Source organism: Oryx dammah, unplaced genomic scaffold, assembly GCF_014754425.2.
Source record: "Oryx dammah isolate SB20612 unplaced genomic scaffold, SCBI_Odam_1.1 HiC_scaffold_3, whole genome shotgun sequence".
NCBI lineage: Eukaryota > Metazoa > Chordata > Mammalia > Artiodactyla > Bovidae > Oryx > Oryx dammah.
This window is the reverse complement of record NW_024070187.1, coordinates 29,926,125-29,944,468: the sequence shown is the minus strand read 5'-3', so window position 1 is coordinate 29,944,468 and position 18,344 is coordinate 29,926,125. Positions and strand designations below refer to the sequence as shown.

The following is an 18,344-nucleotide window of genomic DNA, read 5'->3' as shown; positions in this document are numbered from 1 at the left end:
GGAAGTTTTCAGCTATTATCTCTTCAAATATTTCTTCAGGTCCTTTCTCCCTCCCTTTTTTGGGGGGGGAACCCTGGAGAAGGCAATGGAACTCCACTCCAGTACTCTTGCCTAGAAAATGCCACAGACGGAGGAGCCTGGAAGGCTGCAGTTCATGGGGTTGCTGAGGGTGACACTACTGGGCGACTTCACCTTCACTTTTTACTTTCATGCATTGGGAAAGGAAATGGCAACCCACTCCAGTGTTCTTGCCTGGAGAATCCCAGGAATGGGGGAGCCTGGTGGGCTGCCGTCTATGGGGTCGCACAGAGTCGGACACGACTGAAGGGACTTAGCAGCAGCAGAGGTCTCTTAGGCTGTCTTCATTCTTTTTCATTCTTTTTCCTGTATTCTGTTCTGCAACAGTGACTCCCACCATTCTGTCTTCCAGGTCACTTACCCATTCTTCTGCCTCAGTTATTTTGCTATTGCTTCCTTCTAGTGTATTGTTCATCTTTGTTCTTTAGTTCTTCTGCGTCTTTGGTAAATATTTCTTGCATCTTCTCCATTCTTTTTCTGAGATCCTGGATCATCTTCACTATCATTATTCTGAATTCTTTTTCTGGAAGGTTGCCTATCCCCACTTCATTTAGTTGTTTTTCAGGGGGTTTTATCTAGTCCTTTCATCTGGGATATAACCCTCTGCTTTTTCATTCTGGTTAACTTTCTGTGATGTGGTTTTTGTTCTAGTGTTGCAGGATTGTGGTTCTTCTTGCTGCTTCTGTCTGCCTTCTGGTGCATGAGGCTGAGGCTTGTGTAAGCTTCTGATGGGAGGGACTGGGCATGGGAAAAACTGGGACTTACTGTGGTGGGCAGTAAAACTTTAATCCAGTTATCTGCTGATGTGTGGGGTTGTGCTTCCTCCCTGTTAGGCAGACAACTCAGCCCTGGGGTCTGTGGGCTTTATGGTAGGGTTAATGGGAACCTCCAAGAGGGCTTATCCTAAGGGGCACCTTCCATGACTGCTACTGCCAGTGCCTTTGTCCCTGTGGCCATCCATTGCCAGCCCATGCTTCCACAGGAGACCCTCCAACACTAGCAGGTAGGTCTAGTTCAGTCTCCTTGGGATCACTGCTCCTTGCCCCTGGATCTTGATACTCTCAAGATTTTGTTTGTGCCCTCCAAGAGTGAAGTCTGTTACCCCCAGTCCTGTGGAAGTCCTATAATCAAATCCTGCTGGCCTTCAAAGTCAGAATTCCTGGGGATTCCCAGTCCCTTTACCAGATCCTCAGGTTGGGAAGCCTGACATGGGGCTCAGAACCTTCACAATAGTGGGAGAACGTTTTTAGTATTATTGTTCTCCGGATTGTGGATTACTCACCTGGTGAATATGGGATTTGGTTTTATTATGGTTGCACCCCTCCTACCATCTCCTTGCAGCTTCTTTGTCTTTGGTCTGGGGTATCTTTTTTTTTTTTGATGGGCTCCAGTGTCCTCTTGTTAATGGCTGTTCAATAGCCAGTTGCAATCTTGGTGCTCTTGCAGAAGGAGATGAACATGTGTCCTTTTACTCTACTCTCTTGAATCAATCTAATGTATTTTTTTTTTTGATGGTGAACATTGCATATCCAGTAAAAGCTCTTAGTAATTCAGTACTTATAAGAGAGTAAAGTGAAAGTCACTTAGTCATGTCTGACTCTTTGCAACCCCTGGAGTATATAGTCCATGGAATTCTCCAGGCCAGAATACTGGAGTGGGTAGCCTTTGCCCTCTCCAAGGGATCTTCCCAACCCAGGGATCGAACCCAGGTCTCCCACATTGCAGGTGGATTCTTAACCAGCTGAGCCACAGGGAAGCCTGTAAGAAAGCCCAACTTTTTTTTCTATCTTATTAATGAAACATATTAAATGTGAATTTTAAAATTATGTCCTCCCCATATATTTTGTATTATGATCTGTATATAATAAGTAGGGCTTCCCTGGTAGCTCAGCTGGTAAAGAATCTGCATGCAATGCAGGAGGCCCTAGTTTGATTCCTGGGTTGGGAAGGTCCCCTGGAGAAGGGATAGGCTACCCACTCCAGTATTCTTGGGCTTCCCTGGTGGCTCAGATGGGAAAGAATCTGCCTGCAATGTGAGAGACCTGGATTCGATCCCTGGATTGGGAAGATAAGAGGAGAAGATTAAAGAAAAGATGAATATATAATCAGTTCAAGAAACTCTAGTGCTCCTATTACTCACTAAAAGAATTTTTACCACCCGCCACCCCCCCACCCCCAAACAAACAGTAAGACTTCTTTGAAAAGCTTGTTCTTCACTTTGGAAAAACCTTTTTAAAGAAAAGCGGACAATCCAAATCATTTTGTCATAGCCCTTTTCAAAAAGCTGGACACCTGTTGAACTGTTAAAATTACATGCATTCAGTTCAGTTCAGTCACTCAGTTGTATCCGACTCTTTGCGATCCCATGAACCGCAGCATGCCAGGCCTCTCTGTCCATCACCAACTCCCAGAGTTTGCTCAAACTCATGTCCGTTGAGTTGGTGATGCCATCTAACCATCAAATCCTCTGTTGTCCCCTTCTCCTCCCACCCTCAATCTTTCCCAGCATAGGGTCTTTTCAAATGAGTCAGCTCTTCGCATCAGGTGGCCAAAATATTGAAGTTTCAGCTTCAACATCAGTCCTTCCAATGAACACCCAAGACTGATCTCCTTTAGGATGGACTGGTTGGATCTCCTTGCAGTCCAAGGGACTCTCAAGAGTCTTCTCCAACACCACAGTTCAAAAACATCAATCCTTCAGTGCTCAGCTTTCTTTATAGTCCAACCGTCATATCCATACATGACTACTGGAAAAACCATAGCCTTGACTAGACGGACCTTTGTTGACAAAGTAATGTCTCTGCTTTTTGATATACTGTCTAGGTTTGTCATAAGTTTCCTTCCAAGGAGTAAGTGTCTTTTAATTTCATGGCTGCAATCACCACCTGCAGTGATTTTGGAGCCCTAAAATATAAAGTCAGCCACTGTTTCTACTGTTTCCCCATCCATTTGCCATGAAGTGATGGGGCCAGATGCCATGATCTTAGTTTTCTGAATTATATGCATCAAGTTTAGGTTAAATTTATGATGCAATAAAGGTCTTCATTTTTAGTTTTATTTGTGGTTTGTGATATATCAGGACCACTGTGTAAAAGCAGAGTTCATAGTACCTTTAATACTTACTGATAAGAATTAGACTATCATTTTATTACTTTACATAAAAATCAGAATTTGTAAGTATCTTCATACAAATGGCAGTTAACATAGCTGTGATTTTTTTTTTTTTTTCCCAAAGTGGTTTTTCACCCCAGGCACATTAAACATTTATAAAATTGTTCTGTTTGAACAGTTTTGTGATTTGCTTGTCAGTAATGTTGCTAGGACTTCATGGCAGGAAGAAAAATGTTTTCTTGTGTCCTCTAAGAGATTGGTTATGTAAGCCTTGGTTAATGTTATTTACAAATATCACTCAGGAGCCTTATGATAGTGATTGCTATCATTTTATGACAGTTAATTGTGGGAAGGTCAAGAGTTTTATCATACCAGGATTTAGACTCTGGGTCTTGGATTTTAGGTCTGATACTTTCCTTTGTATGACTTTGGACAAGTTGCTTCCTCTGAATCTTAGTTTGTCTATAGAATGATGATATAATGTCCTCTTGGGGTTATTGTAAGTATCACTTCTAGACTTGATACTGAATGTGGCTAATGGTAGCTTTTGTTTTTTAAATTGGTACTTTTTAATTAAAATTCATGTGATCATTCCTTTTTAAAATGTATCATTAATTGGCCCTCATATCTATGGGTTCTCATCTACAGATCAGCTACAATGGAAATATTCAGAAAGAAAAATTCCAGGAAGTTCTAAGTAGCAAAACAGATTTGCCACATACACACTGCAACCATTTATGTAACTTTCACGTGTGTATTTACAACTCTTTACATAGAATTTACATGAATCAGGTATTATAAGTAATACAGCTGTGTGCATATGTTATATGAAAATACAGGACCATTTTATTTAAGGGACTTGAACATTCCCCCATTTTGGGAGTGGGCAGGGAAGTCCTGGAACCAGTCTCCCTAAACCTCACAGATACTGCAGGACAACTGTATTCACTAAACCAAGACACTGAACACTTTAATATGAATTCCTTAAATCAGGAATTCCTCCTCCTGTATATAAGGGAGAATAATTTTGAAACTCAGCCCTTGGAGAGAGGAGACTGCAATAGAATATTATACTCACCTGCTTTGGATAATAAGTGATGCTGACTTTATTAGTGCTGCTGCTGCTGCTAAGTCACTTCAGTCATGTCCGACTCTGTATGACCCCAAAGACGGCAGACCTCCAGACGCTCCCTGTCCCTTGGATTCTCAAGGCAAGAACACTGGAGTGGGTTGCCATTGCCTTCTCCGGACTTTATTAGTGAGGGCTGCCATAACAAAATAACACAGACTGAGTGACATAAAAAGCGGACTTATTTTCTCCCATATCTAGAGGCTAGAAGTCCAAGATCAAGGTGTCGGTGGATTTGGTTTCTTGTGAAGGCCTTTCTCCTCAGCCTCCTCCTCCCTGTGTGCCCACGTTGCCTTTCCCCCATGCACACACATCCTTGGTTTCTCTCTATGAACGTCAAGTCATTTTGGATTAGGTTACTAACCTAACTGACTCATTTTAACTTGGTAACTTCTATGAGGGACCTGTCTCTAAATATGTTACATTTTGAGGTGATGGGGGTTGGAACTTTAGCACCGGAATTTTGGGGGGGATATAATTTTTGGACATAATATTCCCTGGTGGCTCAGATGGTAAAGTGTCTGACTGCAGTGCCGGAGACCCGGATTCGATTCCTGGGTCAGGAAGATCCCCTGGAGAAGGAAATGGCAATCCACTCCAGCACTCTTGCCTGGAAAATCCCATGGACAGAGGAGCCTGATAGGCTACAGTCCATGGGGTCTCAAAGAGTCAGACATGACTGAGTGACTTCACAGATATAATTTGGCCCATAACACTAATATTTGCATAAGAGCTAATGTATGTTGGATATTAACAGTGTGCCAATTTCTAAATTAAATTCTTAATATATATCTTCTAATTTTATGTGCACATTAATCCTGTGATTATTAGCATCTCTCTTTTATAGAGGACACTGAGACTTAGATTAAGTAACTTGGCTGAGAGATGGGATTGAAATTCAAGTCTTTTGGTCTCTAGTGTCCATGTTCTCTTAGGTAAGAATTGAGTACTAGGAAACAAAAGCACAGAGAAAAGAGGGTTGAAATATACAAACCGCTGTTTTGCAGTGTCCACTAAGGTCTTGCTAGTAAGTAACCTCTGAAGTGCAAAATTATTTAATACCAGCCCTGGTTGACTTAATTTTTTCTTTGAAAATTAGGAGGAGGTTTGGTTTAATATGGAAATGTGAATGAAGCTAAAGATTTTTGGCACATGATTGTGTTAAGACAGATTTCCACAAACAAAATTTGTCTTATTTTCAGGTTGCTCAAAATGCCTTTCTGCTTCTTGTCTTTTGCAGAAGATTCTAGTGTTCCAGAAACTCCAGAAAATGACAGAAAAGCAAGTATATCATATTTCAAGAATCAAAGAGGGATTCAATACATTGATTTGTCTTCTGATAGTGAAGATGTTGTTTCCCCAAATTGCTCCAGTACAGTTCAAGAGAAAAAATTCAACAAAGACACGGTGATTATAGTGTAAGCAACTTAATAGGTTCATTATATTTGCATGTATAATCCCCCCCCTTTTTTTTTTGAAAAAGTTGACTTATGTTGAAAATTTTTAATAATTTCCACCCCACTTTTTTCCTTTTCCTGACTGCATCAGAGTCACTTTTTCCTAACGTAGAGACGTAAACACATAAGTGTGTGTGTATGTACATGTTTATGTGTATGTGTGTGAGAGAGATTGATTCTGGACTGATTTTCTCTATTATTATTATTATTTTGACCTCACAAGTTGGCTTGTGGGTTCTTAGTTCCTGAACCAAGGATTGAGCCCAGGACACAGCAGTAAAAGCACTGAATCCTAACTAATGGACCACCAGGGAATTCCCTCAGTTCTGATTTTCAGGAAAAAAGTTCACTTAGAGTCAGTATTTAATCTTTTCATTCTCCATAGATAGGGAATTTAACAAGTACCTTTGATCATTTGTAACTACTTCCTGATTTGTTCTCGAATCTGATTGACATTTTTGGACATTTTGGGGACACATTCAGTGAGCTAGTACAGTGCTTGTATGATAGATAGAAATGTAGTAAGTAAATAAAAAATGCAGTATGCCAAATAATAAATCTGATGGGCAAAGGCGAGGGAGAGGGGATACAGGATTTGGGGCCAGGGTTAAGGGCCAAGGGTAGAGTACCTGGTTGGAAAAGACTTCATTAAGAAGATGTTGCCTGAGCAGAGATGTGAATATGCTGGGAGGGACATTAGGAATATCCTGCTTAGTGACCTTTAGTGGTGTTATGGCTGTTTAGGGAGAAAGTAGTGGGTTCCATCATCATGGCAGATAGATGGAGAAACAGTGGAAACAGTCACAGACTTTATTTTGGGGGGCTCCAAAATCACTGCAGATGGTAACTGCAGCCATGAAATTAAAAGATGCTTGCTTCTTGGAAGAAAAGCTATGACTAACCTAGATAGCATATTAAAAAACAAAGACATTGCTTTCCCAACAAAGGTCCATCTAGTCAAAGCTATGGTTTTTCCAGTAGTCATGTATGGATGTGAGAATTGGACTATAAAGAAAGCTGAGGGCCGATGAATTGATGCTTTTGAACTGTGGTTTAGGAAAAGACTCTTGAGAGTCCCTTGGACGGCAGGGAGATCCAACCAGTCCATCCTAAAGGACATCAGTCTTGGATGTTCATTGGAAGGACTGATGTTGAAGCTGAAACTCTAATACTTTGGCCACCTGATGCGAAGAACTGACTCATTTGAAAAGACCCTGATGCTGGGAAAGATTAAGGGCGGGAGGAGAAGGGGTCAACAGAGGATGGGATGGTTGGATGATATCACTGACTGAATGAACATGAGTTTGAGTAGACTCCAGGAGTTGGTGATGGACAGGGAGGCCTGGCATGCTGCAGACCATAGGGTTGCAAAGAGTTGAGCACAACTGAGTGACTGAACTAAACTGACTGACTGGGGCTAATGCTAGAAAGTGAAGGACCTAAGGTCACAAGGTGAGGAGTAGAATAGGGAAAGGACTTTATCAAGTTAATAAGCCCATAGGCTATTTGGCTTTTATTCTGAATGAGAATAAAAGGAGCTAAAGGAGCATACTGAGCAGAGGAGTAAAATGACCTGATTAATATGTTTAAAAGTCTTTAAGGGTACAGGGACGTGGTAGTAGAATCATGAATACTTTTGTAATAACCAAGGCAGAAAAAAAAGGATGAAAGCTTAGACCATTCTAGTACCTATGGGAGTGAATAAGAAGTAGTTAGATTCTGGATATACTCTTAAGGTAGAGCAGAGAGGCTTTATTGGTGGATTGCAAATGGAATGGGAGAGAAGGAAATATGGATGACCCTAAGATAATTTGACCTGGGCAACTGGAAGGATGGAGTTAACAATAACTGGGATAAGGAGTACTGTCTTGAGTGTGATAGAGAACAGCGTTAGAAGGAAAGATTGGCAATTAAGTCTTGGACATGCTGTATTTGAGAAGACTCTTGGACATCTAAGTGGACGTGTCAGGTAGGCAATTTAGATTTGTAACATTAGGTTCTGGAGAGAGGTCTAGGTTCCCCATCTAAATTTAGGTGTTGTCAGGATGAAAACTGCAGTGTTAGTCGCTCAGTTATGTCGGACTCTTTGTGACCCCATGAACTACAGCCCGCCAGGCTCCTGTGTCCTTGAAATTCTCCAGGCAAGAATACCGGAGTGAGTTGCCATTCCTTTCTCCAGGGGATCTTCCCGACCCAGGGATAGAACCTGGGTTTCCTGCATTGCAGGTCCTTGATATTAAAAGATACATGATTAGATAAAATCACTGAGAGACACTGTAGTATAGCTGGAAAACAGACAATGCCTTGGTTGGAGGACTTAGGCCAGGGGAACTCTTGATTTTAGGAATGCAGCAACATGAGAAACTTATAGAAGATTCTAAGAAAGAGCAGTCACTGAGGTAAAACTCAAAAGGCTGTGTGATGAGAGGCTAAGTGAGGAAAGTATGATGCAAGAGATCAAGACTGTCCTCTGCTGAGATGAGGATTTCCTCTTAAAATGAATTTCCTTTTGTACATAAGCTTAGGTGAACATGCCTTTGTCCTGAATTTTACTCTGAAATAAAAAACAGTAATGATCCTATGTGGTAGATCCTGAGGAAAATTGCTGCATTAGCACTCCAAATTTTACTTTTTATTTTGAAAAGAATTTAAATTTACAGAAAAGTTACAAGAAAAACCAGTTTCCATAATCCTTTTAAAAAGATTCATCCTTTGTTAACATTTTCCCACATTTGCTTGTCACCTTCATATAATAAGGGCTTCCCTAGTGGCTCACAGGTTAAAACGTCTGCCTTGCAATGCAGGAGACCTGGGTTCGATCCCTGGGAAGATCCTCTGACGAAGGAAATGGCACCCCACTCCAGTATTCTTGCCTGGAGAATCCCATGGACAGAGGAACCTGGTGGGCTACAGTCCATGGGGTCTCAAAGAGTCGGACATGATTGAGCGACATCATTTTCATATAATAACAATGAGACTTGTTGTATTTTTGTTTATTTTTTTATGACTGCGCTGGACTTTCTCTAGTTACAGTGAGTGGGGACTACTCCAGTTGTAGTGCTCAGGCTTTTCATTGCATTGATTTCTCTTGTTGCAAAACATGGGCTCTGGGCACTCAGGCTTCAGTGGCGGCAGCTCACAGGCTCTAGAGCACAGGCTCAGTAGTTGTGCATGAGCTTAGCTGTCCTACGTTACATGGGTTCTTCCTGGACCAAGGATCAAACCTGTTTCCCCTTAAAATGTAAATTGATGTACTTATTCCTCCACCAAGAATGTCTTGTAATAAAAAAAAATAATCAGCTGAACGAAGCTTTGTGCTTAGTAATGTAATTGTTTTTCCCTCTGGTTTAAGTTCCTTATCTTTTGATGGACAGATAACAAACAGTTTGATTTCAAGGACAGGTGGTTAGTCCATGAATCATATTTTGAGTACTACTACTCTATAGTAAAATTTTCTCTAGCATCATGCATTGGGTTTAGTTCATCATGTGTCTTTAGTCTGGTTTAATCTGAAATTATCTCAGCCTTTTTTTTGATTCCCATGATTTTTGTTAATTGTGACAATAATAAACCAGGTTTTTTAGGATGTCTATCACTTTCTACATGGCTTCCCTGTGGCTCAGACAGGAAAGAATCTGCCTGCAATGCGAGAGACCCAGGTTCGATTACTGGGTCAGTAAGATCCCCTGAAGAAGGAAATGGCACCCCACTCCAATATTCTTGTCTGGAGAATCCCATGGACAGAGGAGCCTGGCAGACTACAGTCCACTCGGGTTGGAAAGAGTCAAACATGACTGAGTGACTGACACTTTGATTATTTCAATTTCTACACCCCTAATGCACCCAAGAATTGATGCTTTTGAAGTGTGGTGTTGAGAAGACTCTTGAGAGTCCCTTGGACTGCAAGGAGATCAAACCAGTCAATCCTAAAGGTAATGAGTCCTGAATATGCATTGGAAGGACTGATGCTGAAGCTCCAGTACTTTGGCCACCTGATGTGAAGAACTGATTCATTGGGAGAGACTCTGATGCTGGGACAGATGGAAGGCAGGAGGAGAAAGGGATGACAGAGGATGAGATGGTTGGATGGCATCACTGACTCGATGGACATCACTTTGAGCAAGCTCCGGGAGTTACTGATGGACAAGGAAGCCTGGTGTGCTGCAGTCCATGGGGTTACAAAGAGTTGGAAACGACTGAGCAACTAAACTGAACTGACACCATAGATCAGTTTATCAATTTTTCAACAATGCCTAAGAGAGTTTACCCTTCTCTCTGTAGAGTTTTGTTTGTTCTTTTCATCTCTCCTAATTGATGGGCTAAAGTTGAATTCTCAAGCCTGAAATTAGAATTCACCATTTCTTCAAGTAGCACCTTTTTAAAGGAATGGCATTTGGAAATCTGGGAATGAGGTGTGTTCTTTCTTTGCTGTTGGGTGAAACGGGATTGTCATTGCCCTTTGAGCAAGAATGGGCTAGGATATGAGAGAGAATGTTGTGGGGTTTTTGTTGTTGTTGCTTTTAAAATCGTAAATTTATGATATATTTTATTCTGACCTAATACTGTAAGACTCTTCCTTGCCTCTCCTCTGTATTTCCTTCTCTGATAATGAGAACTGTGCTTCCACCAGTATCATTATATTTGCTAATTTGTTCAGTTACCAGTGTACGTATAATAGTTTCAGAATTGCTGTTGTCATACTGCTTGCCTGTAAAGCCTACTAAGAGTTTAAGATTTGTTCATAAGTTTTATGTTGTCTTTAGGTGAAGGATGGTTACAGTACTTAGATTATTTATTGAAAATTTTCTTTGTTATTCACTTTAAGTGTAGTTCATTATGTTAATTCATTATGTTAATTTTTGTTTGTATTCCTTTTAGGGTTTTTTTCCCTTTAAAAAAATTTTTTTACCTTCAAATATTTAAAATATTGACATGGTTCCAAAAATCAAAACTCTACATAGAATGTGCTTAGAGAATAATTGAAGTAGGAAATGGCAACCCACTCCAGTATTCTTGCCTAGAAAATCCCACGGACAGAGGAGCCTGGCAGGCTGCAGTCCGTGGGTTTGGAGAGTTGGACATGACTGAGTGTCTAAGCACAGAGAAGTAGTAACTTCCTGTCCTTTCTCCTACCAGCCTCTTCCTCCTCCCACCTCAGAACTAACCAGGTAGTTTTTTGTCATACTTTGTTTTTCTTTCATGTGTCTTTTTTTTCTTCTTTGCTGCACAGAAGTTAGCACTCTATATCTTGTGCTGTGTATGAATAAATAATGTGTATGTGTAGATGTATATATGGGACTTCCCTGGTGGTTCCGATGGTAAAGCGTCTGTCTACAATGTGGGAGACCTGGGTTCAATCCCTGGGTTGGGAAGATTCCCTGGAGAAAGAAACAGCAACCCACTCCAGTACTCGTGCCTAGAAAATCCCATGGATGGAGGAGCTTGGTGCAGGCTGCTGTCCATGGGGTCGCAAAGAGTCGGGCACGACTGAGCCACTTCATTTCTTTCTTTCATTTCATAGATGTATGTGTACATTTATTCTTCGTTTTATTAACTTCAGTTCAGTCTCTCAGTCATGTCCGACTGTGATCCCATGGACTGTAGCACGCCAGGCTTCCCTGTCCACCAACTCCTGGACCTTGCTCAAACTCATGTCCGTTGAGTTGGTGATGCCATCCAACCATCTCATCCTCTGTCATAGATGAGATTTATTAACTTAGCACTATGTATATATATCCTGAAAATATGTCAGCTCATAAAAATCCTTATTTTCACAACACTGTTTTCCATAGTTACAATCAGTTACAATCAATGCATGGGCCTTTTTATTTTTTATTTATTTATTTTATTTATTTATTTTTTTTTTTTCGGTTTTCCCATTAAGTTTTATTTGGGCAGACCTGGGGACAGAGGGCCTGCACCTAAAAGAAGGTGTTGGGCCTCTTGGTGGTGAAGCGTGGCTTGTGCTGGCGACGGAGGACCCGGTGGGGCAGTGGGAACTTGATCTTGGAGTCTTGGAACTGCTTGACTGCTGGTCGGCGGCACTTGCTGGCTGCGATCTCCTCCACCTTCATGATCTGGATTGAGTGGGCCCGGGCTCGGTGCTGGGCGCCCATGTCTCGGTAGCACTGGGTGACGGCCCCAGCGGTGGTCAGATCCCGGTACTCCCGGTACATGTTGTGGGTGCCACTGCGGGAGTCGTAGCGCAGCCAGATGCCGAAGTTCTTCACCCGCAGGGGAGATTTCTCGAACACCTGCCCACAGTCGACGATTTCCCCCAAAGATTTCTTCATCTTCTTCAACTGAGACATAAAGTACCAGAGGCAGGACTTGGCAACAACATGATTAGGCACAAAAATTCTCATGCGATAGAGGGGCGGCGTGCGGCATTTGGGGGTCGGCATGCAGCACCCCACCACCTTATACTCTCGAAGCGTCCCTGAGGCCTTCATGGCACTCTACTCACGACCGCTGCCACCCTCGAAAAGCTGCATGGGGCTTTTTAATTATCAGGGTTTCTTAACCTTGACACTGCTGATATTTTGGGCCAAGTAGTTCTTTTTTATGAGGGGCTGCTCTGTTTGTTGTAGAATGTTTAACAGAATCCCTGACCTCTACCAGTTAAATGCCAGTAGCACCTCGCTAGGCAAGATAGTCAAAAATGTCTCCAGCCACTGCCACATGTCCTCTCAGGGCAAAATTGCCTCCCTTTTGAGAACCTCGGATAGAGATAATTTTATTTCTTAGGGATGGTCTTGTTCCCTGTCTCCTGTACAGTGTTGCTAACCTCCGTCCATAGTTCATCAGGCATTCTATCAGATCTAGTCCCTTAAATCTATTTCTCACGTCCACTGTGTAATCATAAGGGATGTGATTTAGGTTATATCTGAATGGTCTAGTGGTTTTCCCTACTTTCTTCAATTTAAGTCTAATTTGGCAATAAGGAGTTCATGATCTGAGCCATAGTCAGCTCCCGGTCTTGCTTTTGCTGACTGTGTAGAGCTTCTCCATTGTTGGCTGCAAAGAGTATAATCAACCTTATTTCAGTGTTGACCATCTGGTGATGTCCACGTGTAGAGTCTTCTCTTGTGTTGGAAGAGGGTGTTTGCTATGACTGGTGCATTCTTGGCAAAACTCGCTTATTAGCCTTTGACCTGCGTCATTCTGTACTCCAAGGCCAAATTTGCCTGGTGTTACTCCAGGTATTTCTTGACTTCCTACTTTTGCATAATGAAAAGGACATGTTTTGGGGGTGTTAGTTCTAGAAGGTCTTGAAGGTCTTCATAGAACCATTCAACTTCAGCTTCTTCAGAATTACTGGTCAGGGCATAGAATTGGATTGCTGTGATATTGAATGGTTTGCCTTGGAAACGAACAGAGTTCATTCTGTTGTTTTTGAGATTGCATCCAAGTACTGCATTTCAGACTCTTCTTGACCATGATGGCTACTCCATTTCTTCTGAGGGATTCCTGCCCATAGTAGTAGATATAATGGTCATCTGAGTTAAATTCACCCATTCCAGTCCATTTTAGTTCGCTGATTCCTAAAATGTCAGTATTCACTCTTGTTGTCATCTCCTGTTTGACCACTTCCAATTTGCCGTGATTCATGAACCTAACATTCCAGGTTCCTATGCAGTATTGCTCTTTACAGTATCGCTCTTTACCTTGCTTCCATCACCAGTTACATCCACAACTGGGTGTTGTTTTTGCTTTGGCTCCGTTTCTTCATTTGTTCTGGAGTTATTTCTTCACTGATATCTAGCAGCATGTTGGGCACCTACCGACCTGGGGAGTTCATCTTTCAGGGTCCTAGCCCTGTTCATGGGGTTCTCAAGGCAAAAATACTGAAGTGGTTTGCCATTCCCTTCTCCTGTGGACCACATTTTATTAGAACTTTCCACCATGACCTGTCCATCTTGGGTGGCATGGCTCATAGTTTCATTGAGTTAGACAAGGATGTGGTCCATGTGATTAGATTGGTTAGTTTTCTGTGATTGTGGTTTTCAGTCTGTCTGCCTTCTTCTGGAGAAGGATAAAAGGCTTATGGAAGCTTCCTGATGGGAGAGACTGATTGAGGAGGAAAATGGGTCTTTTTCTGATGGGTGGGGCCATGTTCAGTAAATCTTTAATGCAATTTTCTGTTCATGGATGGACCTATGGGATTTAAGGGACTAGATATGATAGACAGAGTGCCTGATGAACTACAGACAGAGGTTCCTTACATTGTACAGGAGACTGGGTTCAGGACCATCCCCAAGAAAAACAAATGCAAAAAAGTAAAATGGCTGTCTGAGGAGGCCTGTAAAAGAAGAGCTATAAAGGAAGAGAAGCGGAAAGCAAAGAGGAAAGGAAAGATATACCCATCTGAATGCAGAGTTCCAAAGAATAGCAAGGAGAGATAAGAAAGCCTTCTTTGGTGATCAGTGCAAAGAAATAAAGGAACAATAGAATGGGAAAGACTAGAGATCTCTTCAAGAAAATTAGAGATACCAAGGGAACATTTCATGCAAAGATGTGCTCAATGAAGGACAGAAATGGTGTGGACCTAACAGAAGCAGAAGATATTAAGAAGAGGTGGCAACAATACACAAAAGACGTGTACAAAAAAGATCTTCACAACCCAAATAATGACAATGGTGTGATCACTCACCTAGAGCCAGACATCCTGGAATTTGAAGTCAAGTGGGCCTTAGGAAGCATCACTATGAACAAACTAGTGGTGGTGATGGAATTCCAGTTGAGCTATTTCATATCCTTCAAGGTGATGCTGTGAAAGTGCTGCACTCAATATGCCAACAAATTTGGAAAACTCAGCAGTGGCCACAGGACTGGAAAAGCTCAGTTTTCATTCCAGTCCCAAAGAAAGGCAATGCCAAAGAATGCTCAAACTACTGCACAGTTGCACTCATCTCACATGCTAGTAAAGTAATGCTCAAAATTCTCCAAGCCAGGCTTCAGAAATACATGAACTGTGAAATTCCAGATGTTCAAGCTGGTTTTAGAAAATACAGAGGAACCAGAGATCAAATTGCCAACATCTGCTGGATCATTGAAAAAGCAAGAGAGTTCCAAAAAACATCTATTTCTGCTCTATTGACTATGCCAAAGCCTTTGACTGTGTGAATCACAATAAACTGGAAAATTCTGAAAGAGATGGGAATACCAGACCATCGGACCTGCCTCTTGAGAAATCTGTATGCAGATCAAGAGGCAACAGTTAAAACTGGATATGGAACAATGGACTGGTTCCAAATTGGGAAAAAAGTACGTCAAGGCTGTATATTGTCACCCTGCTTATTTAATTATATTCAGAGTACATAATGAGAAACGCTGGTCTGGATGAAGCCCAAGCTGGAGTCAAGATTGCCAGGAGAAATATCAATAACCTCAGGTATGCAGATGACACCACCCTTATGGCAGAAAGCAAAGAACTAAAGAGCCTCTTAAGAAAAGTGAAAGAGGAGAGTGAAAAAGTTGGCTTAAAGCTCAACATTCAGAAAACTAAGATCATGACATCCAGTCCCATCCCTTTATGGCAAATAGATGGGGAAACAGTAGAAGACTTTATTTTGGGAGGCTCCAAAATCACTGCAAATGATGACTGCAGCCATGAAATTAAAAGATGCTTACTCCTTGCAAGAAAAGTTAAGACCAACCTAGACAGCATACTAAAAGGCTGAGACATTACTTTGCGAACAAAAGTCCATCTAGTCAAGGCTGTGGTTTTTCCAGTAGTCATATATAGATGTGAGAGTTGGAATATAAAGAATGCTGGGTGCCAAAGTATTGATGCTTTTGAATTATGATATTGAAGAAGACTCTCTGAGATTTTCTTGCAGTGCAAGGAGATCCAACCAGTCTGTCCTAAAGGAAATCAGTCGTGAATATTCTTTGGAAGGACTGATGTTGAAGCTGCAACTTCAATACTTTGGCCACCTGATGCAAAGAGCTGACCTATTTGAAAAGAGCCTGATGCTGGGAAAGATTTAAGGAGGGAGAAGGGGATGACAGAGGATGAGATGGCTGGATGGCATCACCAATCAATGGACATATGTTTGGGTAAACTCCAGGAGTTGGTGATGGACAGGGATGCCAGGCGTGCTGTGGTTCATGGGGTCGCAAAGAGTTGGATACGACTGAGAGACTGAACTGAACTGATAGAGATAGTAGAAACTCTGACAGTTGGTGGAACTCTCTCAGGAAACATCAATAGATAATAAGGAGCTGAAGGTAAAATCCTAGGTAATCAGTCAGTTCCGTCTCTCAGTCGGATCTTTGTGACTCCATGAACTGCAGGACGCCAGGCCTCCCTGTCCATCACCAACTGCTGGAGTCTACCCAAACCCAAGTCCATTGAGTTGGTGGTGCCATCCCACCATCTTATCCTCTGTCGTCCCCTTCTTCTCATGCCCTCAATCTTTCCCAGCATCAGGGTCTTTTCTAATGAGTTAGCTCTTCGCATCAGGTGGCCAAAGTGTTGGAATTTCAGCTTCAACATCAGTCCTTCCAATGATCACTCAGGACTGATCTCCTAGGATGGACTGGTTGGATCTCCTTGCAGTCCAAGGGACTCTCAAGAGTTTTCTCCAACACCACAGTTCAAAAGAAACAATTCTTCGGCACTCAACTTTCTTTATAGTTCAATTCTCACATCCATATATGACTACTGGAAAAACCATAGCTTTGACTGGACACACCTTTGTTGACAGAGTAATGTCTCTACTTTTTAATATGCTGTCTAGGTTGGTCATAACTTCTTTTCCAAGGAGTAAGCGTCTTTTAATTTCATGGCTGAAGTCACCATCTGCAGTGACTTTGGAGCCTGAAAAAATAAAGTCAGATGCTGTTTCCACTGTTTCCGCATTTATTTGCCATGAAGTGATGGGACTGGATGTCACGATCTTAGTTTTCTGAATGTTGAGCTTTAAGCCAACTTTTTCACTCTCATTCACTTTCATCAAGAGGCTCTTTAGTTCTTCTTCACTTTCTGCCATAAGGGTGGTGTCATCTGCATATCTGAGGTTATTGACATTTCTCCTTACACTCTTGATTCCACCTTGGAATCCTAGATAATACTGGAATTCAAAAAGGTAAAAAAAGAAAGCCTTCTATACAGATTGAAGGTGAAGGTGAAGTCGCTCAGTCATGTCCGACTCTTTGTGACCCCGTGGACTGTAACCTACTAGGCTTCTCCATCCATGGGATTCTCCAGGCAAGAATACTGGAGTGGATTGCCATTTCCTTCTCCAGGGGATCTTCCCGACCCAGGGATCGAACCTGGGTCTCCCGCATTGGAGGCAGACGCTTTAACCTCTGAGCCACCAGGGAAGCCCAGATTAAGGATAGGCTAAGAGGTAAAGGGAAAATCAGAAGTAATGATACTGCAGAACCCATGGGTGAGGGTTGGGGGTGGGCTGCATTTTCAAAGAACAGTGTTTGAGACCACAGGAGAACAGATAACTAATGAAAGATTTTGGGGTTTTATTGTTTTATTTTTATTTTATTTTATTTTTTACCGCTTGGGCCGCCCTGTTGTTGTTTTAAATCACATTTGACTTTATAGAGGATATTACTGCCCTTAGAACAATCACCCTGAGGCGATGGGGCAGAAGATATATAACAGTAAGTTGAGAACCATAAAAGATACGAAGAAATAAAAATGCAATCTTGAACACATAGGCTTGGAGGGAAGCAGTTAAAGAGATGGATTCAGGGGAGAAGATAGTAGACAGTTAATTCCTGTAGGCATTAGGCCTGGAATCCCTTAGTCCTGAGTGTGTGTGGAAATGGAAGGGAATAAATAACTTGATCTGAGACCAGATAACACAAAGTGATCATTCTTGTTCTTGTAGATTTTTTCTTTTTTTTTTAAAGCTTTAGTCATATTGGAACATAATAGATAATGAACATATATATGCCACCTACATTTAACAATTGTTACTATTTTCCTGTTGCATTTTTTTTATTATTATTAGCTGAAGTATTTCAAAGTGAATAATAGATACCCTAACACTCGTCCCCTTAGTACTTGCTCTATATCCCACTTACATAAATACTACTATCAGTGAGCAGTTCTCTAAATTGTGTAATTCCTAGTTTATATTTAGGTTTCATGTGTTTTGTAGCTAGTTTTTCAAACCAGAATCCAAATAAGAAACATTTGAGTGTCATGACTGTTAATTAAGTATCCTTTGATCTTAAAATAGTACACTCCCCTCCTGTCTTTTTAAAGCATTTTAACTTACTGAAGAAATCAAGTCTTCTAGACAAAATAGACTTTTCTGGTTGCTTCTTCATGATTGTATTGAATTTATTCCTCTATCTTTTCTATCTCCTATAAATTGGACATTAAGTCGAAGGCTTGATAAGATTCACTGTCAGCATGAAAACTTCCTACATCAAGAGATACATGTTTGTCCCACAGAATGGTGATGGATCTGATCACTAATTTAAGGGTGTGATGGTCAGAAGAGTAAGGACATTTAAAGTGGTTATGCAGTGTGAAAATTGTAAAAGGATTCCAACGTGAAAGCTTCATTTCCTCAGTGAACTCAGAAGCAAAAACC

The 18,344-nt window shown here is 41.5% G+C and overlaps 2 protein-coding genes and 1 non-coding gene across 5 annotated transcripts in view; 1 reads left to right on the top strand and 2 right to left on the bottom strand.

Annotated features, from left to right (window-relative positions):
* SMARCAD1 (SWI/SNF-related, matrix-associated actin-dependent regulator of chromatin, subfamily a, containing DEAD/H box 1) overlaps positions 1–18,344 on the top strand; it is a 90,403-nt gene that overhangs the window by 17,420 nt on the left and 54,639 nt on the right. For all 3 annotated transcript variants that reach the window (XM_040237842.1, XM_040237844.1, XM_040237843.1), the window contains exon 3: positions 5,559–5,736. In XM_040237842.1, the coding sequence (XP_040093776.1) occupies positions 5,559–5,736 (178 nt within the window). The remainder of the gene's footprint in view (positions 1–5,558; positions 5,737–18,344) is intronic.
* LOC120861928 (60S ribosomal protein L18a-like) lies at positions 11,646–12,262 on the bottom strand. The gene has a single exon (XM_040237845.1). It carries the CDS (start codon positions 12,225–12,227, stop codon positions 11,697–11,699), a length of 531 nt encoding a protein of 176 aa, XP_040093779.1. The 5' UTR covers positions 12,228–12,262; the 3' UTR covers positions 11,646–11,696.
* TRNAW-CCA lies at positions 17,035–17,106 on the bottom strand. The gene has a single exon. It is a non-coding gene; the product is annotated as a tRNA-Trp (tRNA).

Bases quoted from the DNA above. Each gene is read 5' to 3' on its own strand.
- LOC120861928 (XM_040237845.1), bottom strand. From the start codon at position 12,227: ATGAAGGCCTCAGGGACGCTTCGAGAGTATAAGGTGGTGGGGTGCTGC.